General features: G+C 39.7%; 1 protein-coding gene across 1 annotated transcript in view; it reads right to left on the bottom strand.

Annotated features, from left to right (window-relative positions):
- Window positions 1-21,103, bottom strand: part of LOC145980400 (tubulin beta-1 chain-like) — a 34,577-nt gene extending 13,474 nt beyond the window's left edge. The window contains exons 1-2 of the mRNA XM_083113472.1: window positions 20,950-21,103; window positions 1,160-1,268 (exon numbers count right to left, since the gene is read on the bottom strand). Of these exons, the coding sequence (XP_082969598.1) occupies window positions 1,160-1,268; window positions 20,950-21,006 (166 nt within the window). The 5' untranslated portion in view covers window positions 21,007-21,103. The remainder of the gene's footprint in view (window positions 1-1,159; window positions 1,269-20,949) is intronic.
- Window positions 21,104-21,525: the final 422 nt, after the last annotated feature.

Here is a 21,525-nt window from a genome sequence, read left to right as displayed (position 1 = left end):
TACACAACGATTTTTTTTACTTGTAAAAAATTCCAAAGCTGGTCGAGCAGTCTGCACCCCGCCTACTGTCCCCGAAAAAAAAATGGAAACTTTTGTGGGGTTCAGAGAGAGGTTTCAGGAGGATCCGGGCTCTCCCTCAACGAAGTCCCTGATTTTTTTGTACATTGAGCTGCATATTAGATGTGACCACACCTCAGAAAATATTACCCCGGCCCCAAGAGATCCGTCACTATTATTCAAGACTGGGGGCCGCGGGTTCGATTCCCGGGTTGGGGGAGGTAAAGTCGACCAGAGTGTGGTGCTGATCACATCACCTCCAAAACGACCGTGATCGAAGAATGTGTGGGGCCCTACCTCTCCTTATATATGCTTCATGGGCATGGTGCAAAGTCCACGGGGACCTTTACCTACTTTATTATTCAAGCCTAGGAGACAGGCCCGTAGCCAGAATTTTATTTCGGGGGGGGGGTCATCCGTCTCCATATAAAGGCAAAAAAATGGGGGGGTAGAATCAATGAAGATGAATTTTTAATACATTACAATTTGTTATACAATTTTTTTAATCCTGCTAAGGAAGTTAAATTAATTACCACTATTCACTATTTAAATTAGATATTTTAATAATTTCGGAGTAGCTTGAGTCCCCCGACTACGTGCCTGCTAGCAAGTGCCGTGGGACACAGGCAACCACCTTTCTCCCAATCTCTACGCGTATAACATACGACGTAAAATTTATGCTAAAAATAGTTTCTCATACCCAAACGTTGCCTCCACTGACAATTCCAAATATGAGCATACGAACAAGCCCTGGCACTTTAAATTTTAAAAATTACAATGGAGCAATGCACTCTCTGAAGGGCACTAGTATGTTGATATCAGTGACATCCTTAAAGTTGCTCCAACCTTGCTTAACCTTCACCAAATGATGTACAAAAATCTCAACACCCACTTCATTTCTGCAGTGGTATTCTCGTAGGAGGGTTCACAAGTCATTCTCCTTTTTATCTTCAACCTTATTTGGAGAAGCAAGTACGTCCTGCTGTTAGGAGCTGAGAAAGACGCCTGTCAAGACAACTCGATGTTAAAACCTAACCTGCTGGTGCAAATAGTCTGCACAAAGTAAATTAGAAATAGTAACTTACTGAGTAAAAAAGCTCACCTGAAGCTTCGTTATAATATACGCTGATTCTTTCCAGTTGAAGGTCCGATGTACCGTGGTATGTGCCAGTAGGGTCGATACCATGTTCGTCTGAAATTACCTCCCAGAACTGCAAAGAAAAAAAAATCATGATTGCAACTCAAATGATTCTATGCTAGCTATAATTGTAAGAAAATGAACAATATGAAAGAATAAAGCAGAACACGTTCTTGAACATTGGCGTGTCACATTATATCCAGAATTTTTTATATCAGCAATTTTTATGCAAAAGGATCAGGATATCGAATGATAAAAACAGTCACAGCCTATCTTCCAAAAGCATGTTCAGTGGTCTACTTCTGATCTTCACTGATGTGTCCTCTCACCACTTTCATATATTCATCGCTCATTCTCGTTGTCGTTCAAATAATATATCTAGAGTAGATTTGATTTGATTTGTTGTTTTAAGTCCACTTTATGCACAGTAAAGCTAATCGGGACTGGACCTACAGTTTAAAGTGGGTTCCGAACCACTTGTGCCTCCACCGGGTATCGAACCCGGGACCCCTTGATTACAAGGCGACAACGATACCACTGCGCCATCGGGGAGGCCATATCTAGAGTAGAGTACGATCATGGACGTCCATTGATTTTTTTTCAGGGAGGGGCAAGGAAGATTTTTTTCAGGGGAAGGGGGCAATCGAGACACATTTCCCCAATAATAATATTGTCCCCTAAAGAAACATTGCTTCAGTATGTTCCTGCAATGCCCTTGCAATAATTAACATGCATTTTATGTGACTGAAATGAAATATGTACTTTTTGGTTGACGTTCGTCTTCCAGGTGGGGAAGCGGCGTGAGTTCATTTGCCGTCGTCCACAGGCATGAATACTTCTTCTCCACTCCCAGTTTGTGCACAACCGGGCCGTAGCTGGGCTCGGCAACAAGTTTTTGCCGACACTGGGTACCATAAACCCATTTCTTAGCTAAATATGGACGCGACAAAAACATTCTTCGCACTTTAAATCCCCTCGAGATGGTTGGTTGTTGCGTTCTAAATGAGGAAAGCACGTCGGGCAGATCTATTCGTGGAAATGCAACCCTCTTGACTGGGTTGACAAAAAAAACTTGAAAGGCCTGTTGCGTTTAGTCACGTCGAGTGTCTGGTGTTGGAAGGATGGAGTGCATGCCCTTAACACTCTTGGGCTTTAACCCTCTTGCAACGTTCGATGTCTCAAACAGCAATGCCGCGGCAATCCTCAGGGATTAGTAATTTCGTCTAAACCAGGGGCGGGTGCCAAACCTTATTTTTTATTACATAAGCGTGGCTATCTGTTTTATTTGTGTAGACAATAATTAATTGAAGTTACTGCTGTATAACAATAAGTATCGTGTGGAAATTTAAGCTATTCTGTTATTTTGATGTCGTTATGTTAAATAAACCGTACAATAACACTAACACTTAACGGTATTTTAAAAGTAAGGCGATTATTTTTCGTCATTAAAACTGTAAATACAGCATGTATATAGCATGGTCATGTTTTTTTTATTGGAGGAAGATGTAAAGTAGAAGGTTCAGAATAGAAAGATGGGCGGGGTGGACAGTATAAGGGGGGGGCTTAAAAAATCTATTTCGTCCGGGTGGAAATTTACTTATATGTGCTTGACTTATTTTAAGTCGCTTTTCCTCCACTTTGGTCAATCACGACGTCATAATTAGCTGAGTGATAGGACAATCACAAACCCCACAAGGAATTTACTGGTTGGTCCAGGTGCCACTCTCCAGAGCCTAGTTTGCCTGCAAGAAAGCAGTTTTGGGAGAGTACCGTGTGCAAATGTTTTTAACTTTCAAGTGCTTTGTTAGAAAGTCGCCCGCCCCAGCATTGTTAAGCTTGGTTTACATTGGTCGAGTAGACGGAAGAGTAGCTGGACCGAGTAGGGTCAAGCGAGCTACTCTCCCTGTGTAAACAACTGGGAAGAGCACTGTTGCCAGTACTCGCTCCAGTAGTCAGGACAGTTCAGTGGCTGTCCACGGAGGACAGCGACTCGACCGAGTAAACGCTTTCTGAGGACAGTATAGAGTCTGTGTTGTGCGAGTGCCCAATGTTCATGGAATTTGTGTCGATTATAGGAACAAACAAAATAAACTACGGGCGTATGATGCTTTAGGTGTAGGAGATGAGACTATGTATTTGGCGTAGGAGAAGTAAAATTAAAAATAAGTAATTTACGTTGTACACAACCAAGAACGATCGAAAATAGAAAAATCAAGTAAATTGGTTTTCTAAAAAAACAACGCCAGGGGCACCGGGTTCGAATCCTGGTCTGCGCATGGGTGTTCTTCGTGAGTGTCCCTTCATCAATGTTATCATATCACACTCATCGCCGCGATCAGCCAAAAGTGGAAGAAAAGCGACGCTAAATAACATAAATCAAATAATATGCTAGATCAAAAAGATAGATTTTTCATCTGCAGGAGGGATCTTGCACCCACACCAAGTGGCAACACTGATCGGAACAAGAAACAAGCCTAAAACCCCAAATGCCACATCTTGTGAACACGTGCAGCTGCGTTGCGACAGACGGGGTAAATTGAAAATAAACTCCGGAAGCCTGAAGTATTTCTTCGTCTCCCCATAAAACATTCTTTTTACCTACTAAAGATAACACCATATCGTATTTCGTAATTTGATTTTTTTTACCACTCTTCCCCCTCTACCTCATGCTGCATCCGGAATTCGCGATTAAAATTACCACCTGAGCGCTAGTGTCGCTTCCAATATGGCCGCTCTAAGTAGGATAGATCTTTGTTTACATTCAGCAGTAGTACGTACAAAAGAGCAGCGTGTTGTCATGACTGGTATGGTAGAAAACGTTTAAATTACGTATTATTTTTAAATATTGCGAATGCGATGTGAATTCCAGGTACTCTAACAAACGTGAAGCTGTACTGAGAACGAAGCATTTAATTATGATAGGCAAAAATAACACGGAAAATGCAGACGAAACTATGTATACGCACTGGTTGTCCAAAGCAGTGCTGTATCATCTGCACGTCATGTAACTGGGGTTCTCGGAAATTATTTGAAAATAAAGGAATTGAAATTGACCTGTACTTGAAAAGCTGGGACAGGAGAAAATTGCGAACATATCGTTGCAGTTCTTTCTCGAAAGAGAAAGGCTGGTTTAATAATAATATTCACGATTTCATGACCAGGCTATACTCACTGAAAAAGGACATCGTACTGAATGAAACAGTAACATTAGCATATCCATTTTTTTTTCTGGTTACATTTGACATTAATTCATTCTCAAACTATTTTCATCTTCCCTCTTAATCGACTTGCACCTGTTCCAAATTTCACACATACGTAACACCGGTAATACATGGACGCATTGGTTAAGACGCTTCATGATTTTTCGGAAAAAAAAGCTTTATTTATAAAGTACAATTTAAAACTTTACTTTCATGGAAATATATTTATCTCTCGATAAATAAAGTAAGCAGACTCGTGCATTCTTCATAATTTCCTTGCCGAATTACAGTGTTATATCCCCCATACCAATCTTCTGTCAATTACGTTTTCCCTGATTTATTAACAAATTTCATTTTGTTGATTCCACGGGGTGGAAACACATGAAAACTTTTAATTTGTTCTGACCCATAAAACTATTTAGAGCAAAAAAAAACAAAAAAAAACCTGAACAGTAGACCTTACTTTCTCGCATATTCACCATGCTTTAAACGACTTCAACACAACGTATCCTACTTAGAGTACTTCCTGAAAATCCCGGCAGATGGCATATCGGTTAATTTTAATCGCGAATAGAGTCTGCCACACTCTTGCAAGGTGCTTGCCTACTAGACTTTTCACAGCCTGCCATACCATACGGCAGAATATGCGTTGTGTTCATGATGAGAGGAACATCCCTCTACAGAGCATCCCAATACTGAACTGAAACAATCATCCCTCACCTAACAAATGTCTGCCCTCAACCATGGCCGTCCGCAGGAATTTCTCCAGGGAGAGGCAAGAAAGGTATTATTTTTTCCAGGGGGGGGGCAAACAAGGCACACTTCCCTTAAAAATAGTGTTGTTTAAATTTGAATTTATGGTGTTCATGCGATAATTAAGACATATTATTGTGACTATGAAATTATGTGTGTGAAATACATAATTTTATGTTGACTTTCATTTTCCAGGGGGGCACGCCCCCCACCCTTGCCCCCCTTCCGGACGCCCATGCCCTCAACGCAATTAGGAAAAAAGTACTATGTCATTTGTACAGTGGGATGCAAAAGTATTGCCAAGGAAATTATCCATCACCACCAGGCCCGTATCTAGAAATATATTTCCAGGGTGGTGATCTGAACCAAGTGTCTAAATAATAATAATAATAGTTTAAATTGAAATAATTATAACTATATTAAATTAATGAAAAATAATTATAATTAACAATTGTATTAATTAAAATATTCAAATTAATTAATATTACATTATTATTACATGAATAGGTAACAAGACGGGTTAAGGAAATAGTGATGTAACAGCACGTATTCATTATCTACCTTACGTATAGGTATAAGGTCGGAAAAATTTGTAAAAATAAAACAAAAAACAACCGCCCTGGCAAGGAAATTAATGTCAAATAGATAAAGAATTTAATATTAATATAAACTAACACACACGTGGGCACACCGAACCTTCCTTGGGACATCACAGACAATTACTTTTTTCCACAATTTGATAATGAAAAATTTAACAAAATAATTCATTTACATTTTATATAATATGTATGTATACAGATCACAAGAGAATAAAAATTTACAAATTTGCATGCTTCTTAGTCCTATCCCATGTGTGTTTGTCCACTGATGATGCAAAACTAAGCATCAATCAACTACTGCAAGATATGACGTCACTTCCGTCTTCCAAAGGTTAAATGTGCAAGATATTGCAGTTGACTTGAACTTTTGTATGGTGACTATGGTTGGAATGAGTTGAAATTTCGCGGTCTTGGTTGTTGATGAAAAATACGGGAGAAATAGAATGTCAATACTTGAACTGAGATAGGATGACCAGACATACTCTTTTTAAGAGTATTATACTCTTTTAGAGGTTCATATACTCTATACTCTTTTCAATTTGCAAAAATCCCCAAATATACTCTTTTCCTTGCAATTTAATTTCATTCATTATTTTACGCTTAAAAATGCGTTAAAATCCACAAAAAGAAAAGAAACAATGATGGGTAAGTGGAGGTCAGTGTACAAATTTAGTACAGGCTGGGTCAGTTTTAAAAGTGATTGTGCCTCTTATAAAATTCTTGTTTACTTTGCCTGGTACAAATGTTGATTGTGTGTTATTAAAACTTATTGGCGAGAGGAAAAAGTACACTCCTGGTGTCAACACTTGAACAAGTAATGAAAGTGAAATCCAATGTGGACATGACCTGTGAAGAGTTGGGACTGGCAATAAAGGACAACTTGAACATACTCAAGAAAACAAAATCATCCCAGAAGTATGAATGATGGTGCCCATTGGTGAGGAAGTATTTGTAATTAGCTAATTACATTAGACCCATAAGTAATTTGAATCTGTAGTGTACGTCTATTTTATAGGGGCTATAATAGACGCAATAACAAATAGCCACCCTTATTTTCTTTTTCTGTTTTGTGCATGCGCACCTTCAACCTATAGACTGCTCTTTTTGGTCAACAAATATCTGGTCACCCTAAGCTGGGAGGATCCAAAGAAAATTAAATCTAATACGGGAGATTCAGGGAAACACGGGAGAGTTGGTCACCCTAATTTTTACACAGAAAACAAATAACTGTTTCATTTAGTTTCTTTCAGTACGCTACGTTCTCTTTCTTCCTGACACAGGAATTATTTTTTTGTGCTCTGTGCTGACAAGCCGAAGACAGATTGGTACCACAGTTTATTCTCAAGTGTTTCCAAATAAAGTTTTGTTATACAGCAAAGGAGTCACTGTGCTAAGTTAGGTTTTTAGGTAGACCCATAACAAATTAATGTTAAATAAATAAAGCAAGTTTAAAAACTAAATCTTTTCTGTGAACCGGAGCGCGTCCAGGTTGCATAAGAAAGAAACTGGTCGGCGCCCTGGGACGACTGCTCCACTGGATGTAGGTGATAATTACTTGCGTCGGCGAACGTTCTTGAATTCAAAAATTGTAGTTTGACGTCATCACATACTTTGGTCACGTGCTCAAAGACGAGCAGTTTAACGGTCGCCAGACTCTATTCCCTGCAATAGAGATCTCCTATTGGTGAAGACAAAGTCCTCCCGGCTGTTGGGCAGACGCGAGGGAATTGAGACTCTTCCCCTCCGCGGGAATGCCAAGGCCAAGGTCCAGGGTCACCCCACTGATCAATTTTCTCGAGGAGGTCAACATCCCACAGCAGTCACCACTGGCTTGCCTCAGCACCTCTTGGATAGAATCATGGACGGCAGTGTTGCCACAATATGAGCACAATGTCCCTTTCCAAGGGGCAAAATTTCCCTTTTTGGAACCAATTTTTCCCTTCACCTAAGCAAATTATATAATAATAATAATAATAATTAGTAGTAATCGTAGTAGCAGTATTGTTAGTGGTGGTGGTGGAAGCAGTAGTACTACGTCGTTAAGTATTCCGTTGAATTTGTTATTCGTTTGAAAAAAAATCGCATTTCAGTTTCATCACTGCCTGACCAGATGTCCCTGGTTTGAATCCTGGTCAGGTATCCATTTAATCGTTAATCCTCATCGTTACTATTTATCCAAAGATGCATAAAAGCAACGTACAATAAACTTAAAGGAGCAGAAACAAGTAGGAATAGCAAAATAAATAAACAACATAGAAATGTGTATATGAAATTCAAAATTAACAAACTGTAATAATGTTGTCAGATGACCTTAACATTTCCCTGCAATTGTGGTATTCTTAATCGAAATTCCCTTTTTCCCTTTTGGCTAAAATTTCGGTCCGAATTTCCCTCCAAAAGGGAAATTTCCCTTCATGTGGCAACACTGATGGACGGCCACATGATTTTTCCTAGAGAGGGGCAAGCAAGGTATTTTTTTCCTGTTGGGAGGGATAAGGAGGCATATTTTACCCCATAATAGTGGTGCCCCCTCAAAAACCACTATTTCAGTCTTAAATTATCATGTTTCTTCAACGAATTTATAATAATTAACAAATTACTGTGACTGAGGTGAAATTATGTGTGAAATATATAATTTTTAGGTGGACATTCATTTTTCAGGGGGCTGTGGCCCCCCCATTCCGGACGTACGTGTTTAGAATCGCACTATGTTATTTATTTGTTTGATTGATTTATTGATTTGGTTTATTTAACAAGATGACGAAAAAGCATAAACAGGAAGCAGACAACTTCAAAATATCCAGCAACTTCGATATTTTTCGTAAATTTCCCATTTCACCGAAAATTGGACCTGGATTCACCCCCTCTGCCAAGCGCGGCACAGAAATGGAACAAGCAGTTTTTCTCCCGCCAACGCTGTTTTCAGCGGTTGAACTGATCTTGCACTCTGTGTGTTTTTAAAGAGCCACTCGCCTACTTACAATCATGGAGGATACGCGGTCGCCGCAAGGGTGCGATAGAGAATGATCAGTGGCTTATATAAACCAGTCTTTAAGTTATTTAAATAATTTACATAAACCTTGTTTAGAAGCTTGTTTTAATAATCCCATATATTAAAAGTTAAATAAATGATAAAAGTTGGTTTACCGGCGGGAAACACGAAACATGGAGAACACGCCCCTGACATGCGTTGCGTAGGTACATCATGACGTGTATGTACACTATCTTTGTCATCTTGATTGATTGTCCACTTTATGCACAGTAAGGCTAATTGGGACGGGACGTGCAGTTTAAAGTGCGAACCACTAGGTGCCTACACCGGATATCAAACCCAGTCTTTATCATCTTAAATTTAAGGTGCGAAACTATACTTTTTTTTTTTGTTCGTGTAAAAAACTATACGTATTTCCGGATAGATGTAAATTGAACGTCAGCGGCGGCTGGTGGATCTGAGCTTTGGTGAAGAGCTCGTGGGGTGGCAAAAGGGCTAATGTAAACAACACTAAACCACCCTTCATATCTTTGTTTTTGCAACCAGAAAATGGAGTTTCAAACAAAACACACTAAAGTATAAATCATATTTCTCTTAAAAATGCAGGAAGGAAACGACACGTGTAACCATTAGGCACTCAGTTCAATTCCTCGAGGGCCAAGTGAAGTAGTTTGCTTTCTTTGTCGATAACTCTTCACTCGCGGTAAGGCTCAAGCAGCGACGTCACTGTTGTCATGGCAACCAAAGTAAACAACTACCCTTGTATGCATGAACATCACTTACCCAGTCGTAGTCATAGCCCTGCACTTCGAGATGAGTTGGTGCTGCAAAACTTGTTTTCGAGGGCACAAATACGTTGTTTTTTTAAAAAATATATACATGATAAGGATAATTTAATAACATTTTGTACATTGAAATGTGGTGAAGTATCACTCCGCCACCGTTGAATGCGAATCTCCTACAACATTCTTACATGCCGGAAACATTGTCGCATTTCTTCACGTAGGAGCTGTTGAATAGCCATTAGCTTGTAACGAATGACTCATGCGCCAATAGCTTTCGAACAATGGCTAATCTTTGTCATTCACTCCCCCCAAGCTATGCAATTTCCTTTCAAAGCAAGAAACAAACAGGATGGAAGTATATGGTTGTCACCAGTCAATACCATTGTTTCCTCAAGCACGTAGCAAATTGTTGCGTGAATCACCGTCGCCTAATATCCCCACAAGATTCCTTGAGACTTCAGTCAGTCTATGTGCCCAACGGGAAGACAATATTTGAAGCTAATCGCTGCTGCAAACGGGCAGAATTTTTATGTATTTCCTTATGGTATCATCTACACGTCCTTGGGCTGTTACAGTGTTGCCAACGGTACGGTCCCGACCGTAAATGTACGGTAATTTCATGTTCCATACGGTCCACACTCATACTGGAAGTACCGTCCTGGAGAAAATGTTACATGTATAGAAAATCCAATATTGACTTGCGATAAGGCATTTCTGATTCTGCGGTTATGAATGAAAATCTGATGGCCTCGCAAAGGTAAAAGAAAATGTTAAAAGTGAACATGGACAATCACAAAAGAACACTCGTGCCGGGGTGGTCAGTTTTTTTAATGGTTATTTTTTTTATCAGTCTGTACCTCGGTGAGGTACCTGACTGAAATTCGCTCCTCCACTTCTGGATCAGAACCACTATGTGCCTCCACCGGATATCGAACCCGGGACCCCTTGATTACAAGGCGACGACGTTACCACTGCGCCATCGGGGAGGGCCTGAAACCGAATTCTATAAGAAAGGGCCCGCCCTACAGCTTCTCTCGAGTCTGACAGCAGCAACTTCAATCGGGATTTGGGTTGATGGCTTCCACGAACTTCAATGCGTGTTGGCATGTGGAGGAAATTGGCACTAGGGGTAAAAAATGGTGTGTGAATATCAGAGAAAACATTTACCCAGAATCCGCAGGGCATTTAGAGAAACTTTTGTCAAGTACTTTCATTCCCCTTCGTCCAACAGACTTGTGTCGTGACAATCCCCACGGCAAATTCTTGCTCAAGGCATGCATAATTCTTGGAGCCACTTCTATCAGCCACAATTATCAATAGGAAGTTGCTGGCAAGCCTTTCCTTAACTAACTAACTAACTAACTCTCTAGCCTTCTTAAACCCGAAGGTTCATGGCTGCAGAAACACAGGCCTTCCATCTGTCCCTATCTTGAGCAAGATCTATGTACTCTTTTCCATCCCTACCGATTTCCCTTAGGTCCATCTCGACGTTGTCCCTCCATCTTCGTCTTGGCCTTCCTACTGGTCTCTTACCATCAGGTTTCCCAACAAGAATCCTGTAAACTCTTCTTTCCTCTCCCATTCGTGCCACATGGCCTGCCCACCTAAGTCTTCTTGATTTAATTATTCTAATAATATCTGGACATGAATACAAATTATGTAGTTCTAAATTATGTAACCTTCTCCACTCACCTGTCTCCTCATCCCTTTTAGGTCCAAAGATTTTCCTAAGGATCCTATTTTCAAATACTCTCAATTTATGTTCCTCTTTCAATGTAAGGGACCAAGTTTCACACCCATATAATACTACAGGCAAAATTACGGTTTTGTATATTTTAACTTTTAGTTTCTTAGATATTAAACGAGAAGACAAAAGTTTATGAAGAGAGAAGTAACATGCATTTCCTGAATTAAGCCTACTTTTTATTTCCTCTTTAATATAATTTTCATTTGTTAATATTACTCCTAAGTATTTGAATTTGGAAACTGTTTCAAACGAGTTGTTATCAATAATTAGATTTTGATTATTACCTAACACTTGGTTTCGGCCTGTAAGCATATATTTAGTTTTCTCTTTGTTAACTTCCAAACCTATCTCTTTAGCAGTTTTGAAAAATATTTTAGCATTATTCTTAATTGTATTTACATCATCCCCCAGAAAGTCTACATCATCTGCATATGCTAACAACTGAGTCACACCATTTAATTTTAGTCCTTCTTTAGTTTCGTTTACCTTCCTAACAGCATATTCTAAGGCAAAATTAAAGAGCAATGGAGATAATGCATCTCCTTGTTTTAACCCATCATGAATTGTAAATTTGTCAGACATATTAATACCCACACGAATTTTACTTTCTGTTTCACTGGTGCATATTTTTATCAAACTAACAAGCTTCTTAGGTATTCCAAACTCTACTAATATATTATATAATTTATCTCTTTTGACCGAATCATATGCTTTTTTGAAATCAATGAATAGCTGATGGACATTTTGATTATATTCCCACTTTTTTTCAAGTGTCTGTCTGATGTGAAAAATTTGATCTGTAGTTGATCTGTTACGTTTAAATCCACATTGATAATCACCTATAATTTCATTAGCATATGGGGTTAGTCTTGTTAAAAGAATGTTAGATAATATTTTATATGTTGTTGAGAGTAGAGAAATTCCACGGTAATTATTGCAGTTCATTTTATCACCTTTTTTAAACACAGGAACAATTATGGATTCTTTCCACTGTTGAGGGATTTCTTCTTTATTCCATATTAAACAAATTAATTTATGAATTTGACATATTAATGAATTCCCACCATATTTAATTAACTCAGCTGGTATTAAATCAATGCCAGGTGCTTTGTTATTCTTTAGCCTTTTAATAGCATCTTTAACTTCAGTCAAGTTAGGTTCTGGAACTAAAGGTTCTGCTGTGTGGACTTCATTCACTTCTGATTTATCTCCTACATGGACATTTAAAAGGTCATTAAAGTAGTTCTTCCATCTATTTAGAATATCGCTTGGGTCAGCAAGAAAATCACCGTCTTTATCTTTTATCAAGTTTACTTTAGGTTGCCACCCCTTTCTAAACTCATTTACACCTTTATATAAATCTCTGATATTTTTATTTTTGCTGTTTGTTTCAATTTCGTTAATTTTGCTTTTCAAGTAATCTCTTTTTTTTACTTCTAAACGTGCGGTTAACTTCTCGCTTTATTCTATTATAATTGTTTAGATTTGTATAATCAGAGTTATTTAACCACCTAAGTCTAGCCTGATTTCTTATTTCTATTAGATTATGACATTCATTATCAAACCATGGCTTACTTTTTCTCGGTTTATGGTATCCTATACTTTCTTTAGCTGCTGATTCTATTGCATTACGTATGTGCTCTCAATTCTTATTTACGTCTGTTTCATTTATATTTTCATCATCATTTAAATCCTGCAAAACATCAAATCTATTTGACAGTTTAATTTGGTAATCTTTCTTAATTCTTTCATCAGTAAACTTTCCTGTATCATATTTTAGAACTTTTAGATTTTGTTGCTTATGATTTATCACTGAGAGTCTTTCTCTTAATTTAGCAATTACTAAATAATGGTCACTGGCACAGTCAGCACCTCTATGTGTACGAACGTCAATTATACTAGTATGCCTTCTCTTATCAATGAGAATATGATCTATCTGATTATGAGTTTTACCATCTGGAGAAGACCAGGTATATTTATGAATATCTTTATGTTTAAAAGTGGTACTTTTCACAATTAAATTCTTTGAGGTTGCAAAAGTAATCAATCTTATACCATTATCATTACTTAATTCATGAAGACTTTCTTTACCAATCGTGGGTTTAAATGTCTCTTCTTTGCCAATCTGTGCATTACAGTCACCTAACAGAATTTTCATATCATACTGAGAAAATTTATCAAAGACCTGTTCTAACTCTGTATAAAAATCATCTTTAGTATTATCATCTTTATCTTCCGTTGGTGCATGTATGTTTATTAAAATAATTTTACACCACCTACCATGTAAAACTGCATATGATATCCTATCATTAATAAATTCTACTGTTTTAAGAGCCGAGATAATTCTATTATTTATGAAAAAGCCTGTTCCAAAATTATGATTTTCAGTACCACCATAGAAAAAAGTATAATTTTTAGTTTTACAATTCCCTTCTCCTGGCCACCTAACTTCCTGGACAGCTACTACATCTAATTTATACTTAACTATCTCATTAACTGTACACTGAAATGCCCCAGGCCGGTAAAGGCTCAGAACATTCCATGTGCCTAATTTAATATCCTTATTCCTAACATAGATCTTATCCTTAGTCCAGGGACCTCCCAAAGTAGTCCCCACCCGGAGATCCGAACGGGGGACTATTTTACCTCCGGAATATTTTACCTTGGGAACATCCATGGCCTTATATTGCTGATTCTTGACATGGATTTTTACAGTGCAGAATTAAAGAAGATTGGTTGATTTGGTGTTTTAAGTCCCCTTTATGCACAGTACGGCTAATCGTGGGACTTGACCTCCAGTTTAAAGTGGGATCCGAACCACTATGTGGTATCGAACCTGCCCCTTGGATACTTTTTGAAGGCAACGGTGTCGTTACCACTGCGGCATCGGGGAAGCCCTGACAGTAAAGAAAATGGGGGTGGGGGAACAAAGTGGAGTCTTTGTACAACTTCGTAACACCTGGATTCTGGTCTGGTTCTGGCTGAAGATGAATAGCGACTGGGATATGGTGGGAACGGAACGGCGGGCCTTCAAGAATGCTCTTTGTGGTGGCAAAGATCAGAGATGGTTCTGATTTCATCAAAGTAAAGAAATACTGAGAAACTGCTGTCAAGTTTGGACCTGTTCCAAGCTGTACTATGCAGGGTTTTCAGTCCTTGGAGACTTCCAAAAATTTACTAAAATGAAAAACAAAACTTTTTCATTTGTAACTGTATTTTGAGTATTTTTTACATCCTTCATGTCTCGAGGTTAACCGCGACGATGGCATTGTCGGCCTCCGTGAGTGAGTGGTCAGCGTCACGCACTACGAAGCCAGAGGTCCCAGGTTCGAACCCTGAAACCATTAATCTTCATCGTCACTAGATACAAAGGCGACGCAAAATAGCCGAAATAGAATGAAATATGGTGAATTGGTCACATAGATGAAGTAAATAAAGAAAGTAAAGTATTCCCCTGTGCTTTGCACCACGCCAAGAAGGCATATGGGGGTGTGGAGTTAGGGCTCCACACTTTCTTGATCACGGCCGAAGGTGGGAGTGACGTGATCAGCACCACGCCCCTGACCGCCTTTACCCCCTAGAGTTTCCTTCAGGTACTCACTTTATACGACGCTGGGTGGGCGCCGGAGCCGCGTGAACAGGTGGAAATAACCCAGGTTCTCCCCCGTCAGGGATCGAACCCGGGTCTCTCGCATGGTAGTCAGACGTCCTAACGACTTTTTTTATATAGATATATACAAAGTAATACCCCTAAGCGGTAGTATTTCCCGTTATTTCACTTCTTTCTCAAGTTTTACATTTCTCAGTCTTTCTCATTTGGACAAATACAATCCATGTCTTACCCGGGATTCGAACCCGGAACCTCTGGCGTCGCAGCGCAATGTAATAACCACTCTGCCACGGAGGTCGACAACAACTGAGCTACCGCCGCTGCTTACATATATGAAGCAAACGTCTATTTGTCATCCAGGACCCCTATTTTCGAGCACGCTACGTCGACCATTCAGCCACGAAATAGCATAACTATTACAGGGAGGTTATTTCAGTCGTTCACCGCCAGCGTGGCGGCCGGTCGTCGGACTCTTCATGCAACAGGTCCCGGCAAATTGCGTTCAGGAAGTCCGTAACAGAAACCGCTTGTTTTGTAATGTTTCCACTTTTCACAATTACAGTTACAATTACAATTGAAATAAGCACGTACCTTGTCGCAAGGATGCTGGAAAAGGTGTCCTCCCACATACAAATATTTCTGGCACCTTATTTCTGACATCTAATCTTAGATTAGACATCGCTACTTAACCTCAGTTGACAGAAAGGAAGACAGCATCCCGGCGCATAAAGCAAACCGAAAGCGTAAAATGATATTTAAAAGTAATAATAATGATGATCACTAACCTCCTGTGTTATAAGAGATGTTGAAAATGACCTACTTCAACAGCAATACAACACGTTTCTTAGGTTCAAGAGATCCTGTGTCTCGTAATTGCCTGACCACTTTTCTGCAAGAGTTCGTTTTCACGTAATTATCGTACATAAAAACTCTTTGTTCAAGACTATATTTGTTTAGCAGAATAACTAATGAATGAATAACAATTAACACACAATAAAGCACTAGCACGCCAACTCAATAACACAGTATAAACAACACACGTACTGATAAATGCAGACAGAAGTGAACATGAGCTTAGACTCTCTAGCTCTACGTCTGGTAGCCGACAGTGTTGCTAACCATTTTCCGGCAATGTCCCTAAAGACGTAGTCAAAATCTCCCTACAACTGACCAAATGCCCTTAAGATAAGTAAAGCGACTAAAAAAAACAACACCTCATTAGCATGCAAAACAGAAGATAAAATATACACATTTACTTACCAAATCTTTCTGCTCGGTGCTTCCACAATTAATGAAGGAGCGAATTTACAATACATGACCCCTCCCCGATTTTTGTAATATTTTGCATACTCACTAATTGAGGCCTCCTAATCACGAATTTGAAGTTAAAATTTGGGGGGTCACGTGTAGAAATTGCAAAATAAGTGACATTGAGTGGTCCGCGATCGGCACGATTGCTTATTATTTACCGGAAGATTTTGTGTTTCCAATACTTAAAAAACGAAATATACATTCCTGATATTACTACGACCCCAAATTTCAACTATGTTTGCCTATCCTAACCTAACCTAACCGTACCTGAATGGTTCGTGGGGCTATCCGTCAATGGTTTGTTGGGCTACCCGTGCATGTTTTTTTCGAGCCCAAATTTTAACTATGTTTGCCTAACCTAACTTAACCTAAACTTACCGAGAATGGTCAGTGGGGCTATTCCTGAATGGTTTTGCGGTAATTGTGATTACGAACCGATAAAAAATATTATTTTCGTAGCACTTTAACGGCAAACGTTCATCATCGAAGACGCCATTTTCGTATCCTGCAATTTTATGATTGATGTACTGTTGCCAAATTTACCTGTAATCAAATCAGTTCTTCTACATCGTGATTGTCGCTGTCACATGTAAGCACGTTCTTTGGGCAATATACTGAAATCCATAAGTTTATTAATTAGCCCACAGCCATCCTCCTGCACACTCCACCTAACAATCTGTACAACATTAACAACTTTTTTACTGTTCTCTTCCGCCATTCTTACACGATCCATGCTCTCCAAGTATGAAATCAACAGTGTGGCAACGCTGTAGACAGCGTAAGTAATTTTAATTTGTTCATATCAACAAATATGGCTACCATACTTGTATACGGAGAATCATTGCGAGAATTGAAAAGCTTATTTTACAACTTCTACACGTTAATGAACATTTTTTCCCCCTCACCCCAACATGTTAACTTGAGATAAATAATCACGAATAATTATTTCGTGAGTATAAGACGTAGCATAGAAATTACAGAAGGGTCCGGTATTGTAAATTCTTGCCTTAATGAATAATAGGGGTGTGCTGGACAGAATTTTTTGGGTCGGGACGGGATCGGGACGGTAATTTTTTTAAATCCCGACATTCGGGACTGAAAAATTTGCAATTTCCCGACCAAGTCGGAAAATTTTCTGGACGGGAAATGTTCGAAATTTCCCGAAGCACTGGAAATCTCGAATTTTACAAGTCATTTTCACTTTAAGTGATTGTTTTTGCATTTCTAGAATAAAAACTTACAACTTTCGATAAGTTCCAGAAACTTACAAGGCAGAAAACGTCGAGAATTAACGACTTTTTAAAGTAAAGAATCCAGCACACCCCTAATGAATAACGTTGAGTCGTTTACTGTTGATTATGTTATTTGAAGTCATACATGCTGCTGCTGTGAAGAGATAGATGTTGGTTGGTGATGCTGTATTTCCTGCATTCTTTAACAATTTTGGTCCCATTTTATTTTCCTTTTTTGTTTTTGTATCACTTAACATTGAAAATATTCTTTCCGTTTCCGCGTTAGAATGCGGCAATGTTAGCACTATTTTCGCGAGAGTGGAAATGTTTTCAAAAAGGAACTTGCCTTGAAAGTTTTTGGTAACCGATAACATGTTCCAAAATTCTGATGGAGATCTGTTAGTTAGTTCTTTTTTCTCCTCCTCGCTAAAGTATCCAGATAAACTAATTCATAAAATGTAATTTACCAAGATTGAAAAAAGTACCTACGTTTTCCCTCATTTGGCAAAATCTGTCCCTACGTTCCTACGCGGGCGAAATTTAGTGAAAAGTTCCTATGCGTAGGGACATGTCCCTACGGTTGGCATCACTGCCGACACGTGCAGTATGAAGCGCCCTCTCGCGGCTGACAACTCACCCAACCCCCGATAAGCTGCCGGCGCTGTCGCGACAACTGAGGATAAAGTAGCGATGACTAATCTAAGATTAGACGTCAGAAATAAGGTGCCAGAAATATTTGTAATTGCGAGGACACCTTTTCCAGCATCCTTGCGACAAGGTACGTGCTTATTTCAATTGTAATTGTAACTGTAATTGTGAAAAGTGGAAACATTACAAAACAAGCGGTTTCTGTTACGGACTTCCTGAACGCAATTTGCCGGGACCTGTTGCATGAAGAGTCCGACGACCGGCCGCCACGCTGGCGGTGAAAGACTGAAATAACCTCCCTAGTTTCCATTCAAATGTAGGAGAGTTTAGTAGAGGAACGAACAGTGGCGGAACTTGGGAGGTGGGGAGGGGGCAGTATGTGAACCTCAGATTCCAGAAGGCTAAAAGGAAAAAAACTATACAATGTAGTAAATTTCAATAAACCTGTAAATTTTAAGGGGCGAGTGTCCCCTTGCCACGCGCATGTGAGAACGAAGTGGAAGGAGAGAGAAAATAAAATAAAAAAACAGGGAATATATCCAAAAAATAGAATATAATAGAAAGAAAGTAGGAAGATACTAAGGCTGAAAAAATATAGAAGGAAAATAAAAAGGGAAGAAGACAAAAAGAAGGAAAGATTCGTAGGTATTTTTTTTTTTTTCATATTCCGGGGAGGTCAAATGAAACTTCTCCCCTTTTGATCATCCCTGTGGTTGCCCATGCATTTCATTGTACTTTTAAGGACCGTATTTGTGCTTCAAACTTTTTAAACTTTTAATACACGGGATAATTTATTCGTAGACCCTAGACGGACGATTGATTGAATGATTGATTTGCTTTATTTGCTTCGCTTTTTGTGCCACTTTTGGCTAATTGCGAAGATGAGGATGAGTAATGATATGATGAAATGACATTCACAAACATCCATGCCCGTTGACCAGGCCGGGATTCGAACCCGGGACCCCTGGCGTCGTAGCGCGATATGCCTAGACGGACGAACATGGCGGTCACTTGAACTTGCCGGTTAGTGTCTCTCAGTCAGAAGGACACTGCCATTGTTAAGGCTTACAACTTAACACCGTATCTTAAAAAGACAACTTTGCATCGCCAGTGGTGTGTCCAAGGGGGGGGGGGTTGGTGGAGGTTGTAACCCCCCTTTGGCTCAGTGTTCCTAAAGAAAAGAACATCAAATGCAGGAAAAGATGGCAAAATGAGGGCTGACTACTAACAAATTTATACCTAACCCCCTCCTTTCGAAAAGCATAGGCACGCCACTGTACATCGCGTATTTCCACCTGAAGTTTACCATTGCCTGGCTTGTCTGACAAAAAGACGAGTGGATACGAAATTCAGAAAGCAAAGGTAGTTTTAATTAAAGTTTACAAGTGTTATTAATACATGTAATTAGTGGAAGTGAAGTTCAATGATAAAACTGATAATAATAATGTTGGAATGGCCCAAAACAAAGGATAGCCTAGGGGACTAAATTTTAACCCCCCCCCCCCCCGAGCGCCTGGGGATTTGGCCTGAGCGTGGTGCCAACCACATCACCTTCACAACTAGCGGAAATAATGTATGTGGGCTGTGTGGGGACTTATCTCCGCACACCACATTTGTCTTATTGATGTTGAGACTTAAAATAAGCAGAATAACGAGGCTCTGGCGTCTGGACACACAACCAGTATACTCTGCGAGGGTCTTGCGTCGCCCTTATGCTTGTAATTGTCCCTTCACCCATCTCATCTGATCATTCGTCACTGTCCACACACCACCGACAACCCCCTAAAACACACCAACATTTCTGCAATACCTCCCCTAACATTTTTGGCTACAATGAAGAACACAGAGAATGTCTCCAATTTCGTTAATTTTTGGTATAGTAACTAAATTCGGCCTTCTAATCACGAATCTGTTGTTAAAATGCGGGGTCCCGTGAAAAAAGTGTACACTTACGTCTATATACGTTGCCACGAAACATGCACGGGTAGCCCCACAAACCATTCACGGATAGCCCCGCAAACCATTTCCGGTAAGGTTAGGTTAGGTTAGGCAAACTTCGTTAAAATTTTGTTCCTAAAACAATGCGATACAGCTGTAAAAAATCCACTAATATCGGCTTTTTTCCCTATTTTGACACATGACACCCGCATGTTAAGACCAGATTCGTGATTAGAAGGTCAAATTTAGTTAGTATACCAAATATTAACGAGTTGCTTTGGTTTGAGTTGCTGTTTTAAGTCCACTTTATGCACAGTAAGGCTAATCGGGACTGGACCTACAGTTTAAAGTGGGATCCGAACCACTTGTGCCTCCACCAGGTATCGAACCCGGGACCCCTTGATTACAAGGCAATGACGCTACTACTGCGCCATGGAGGAGGCCCCAAATATTAACGAAATTGGAGACATTCTCTATATTCTTCATTCACTCGACATTTTTCACAAAGGGTCTATCATGGCTCAAAATTTACGTTTACAAACCTCCCCCCCCCCCGAAAAACCTGGACAAATTTCTACATCCCCATCGTCGCGATTGGCTAAAAGTGGCAGAAAAGGCACGTTTGATTGATTTGGTCTATTTTACTTCGCTTTTCTGCCACTTTTGGCTAACCGCGAAAATGAAGATGAGTTATTGTATGATGAAATTGATGAAGGGACACCCACAAAGAACACCCATTCCCTGGCCAGGATTCGAACCTGGGGCTAAATCAATCAGTCAATGCACAGATAGGCTAATCGGGACTGGATCTACACAGTTCAAAGTGAGATGAGAACCAAGAAAGAAAACAGAACAGGACAGTTACTCCCACATGGTAGAATGCACTGATCGTAGGCGGACTGGTTCAACGAGATTGCCTTTATCGGAAATCCAGCTTACCTTGGCCCCGATTTGGTTACCGCACTGGCCGGCCTGAAGATGAACAATCTCCCTCATTGTGCGAAGGATGTGAAATGCTGTTGTCGGACCTCGAACACGAACCCTTGTACCTTCTCTCTCGGTCGACGGACGCCAACTGTTAACAACGTCAGAAGCAAACGACGATTCTCCCACTCCAGTTTCGAAGACCCCCTATTGGCTAAACAGGGAAACATTCTTCCATACAAGCGACGTGTCTAAGGTCCCCCTCCCCTCCAATCTCCTCCGCAGTGGTGCCAACTCGGAGAAAAATTCCTCGTGGACACGTAAGCGAAACCACGACCGGAAACTTTGTTGAGTAATGCCTATCGGATCGTAAAGCTCAAGCTGGCATCTCTTCCAGAAACGAGAAGTTTTCCATCCCATAAAAAATATGATTATTTGATAAATAAATGTTACATTTGCAAAATTACAAATATTACTATTTATTACTTTTCTCCTCGGGTCCCAAGAGATTAAAAAAATAATAAACCTGAAAATTTTGAGGGGGTCCAAGGGGTCCTGACCCCCTAACCGAAAGACTTACTAAGTACTAAA

Source organism: Lepisma saccharinum, chromosome 27 (assembly GCF_977018435.1).
Source record: "Lepisma saccharinum chromosome 27, izLepSacc3.1, whole genome shotgun sequence".
Lineage (NCBI taxonomy): Eukaryota > Metazoa > Arthropoda > Insecta > Zygentoma > Lepismatidae > Lepisma > Lepisma saccharinum.
The sequence above is the reverse complement of the archived record's forward strand: the minus strand, read 5'-3'. Positions and strand labels throughout refer to the sequence as shown.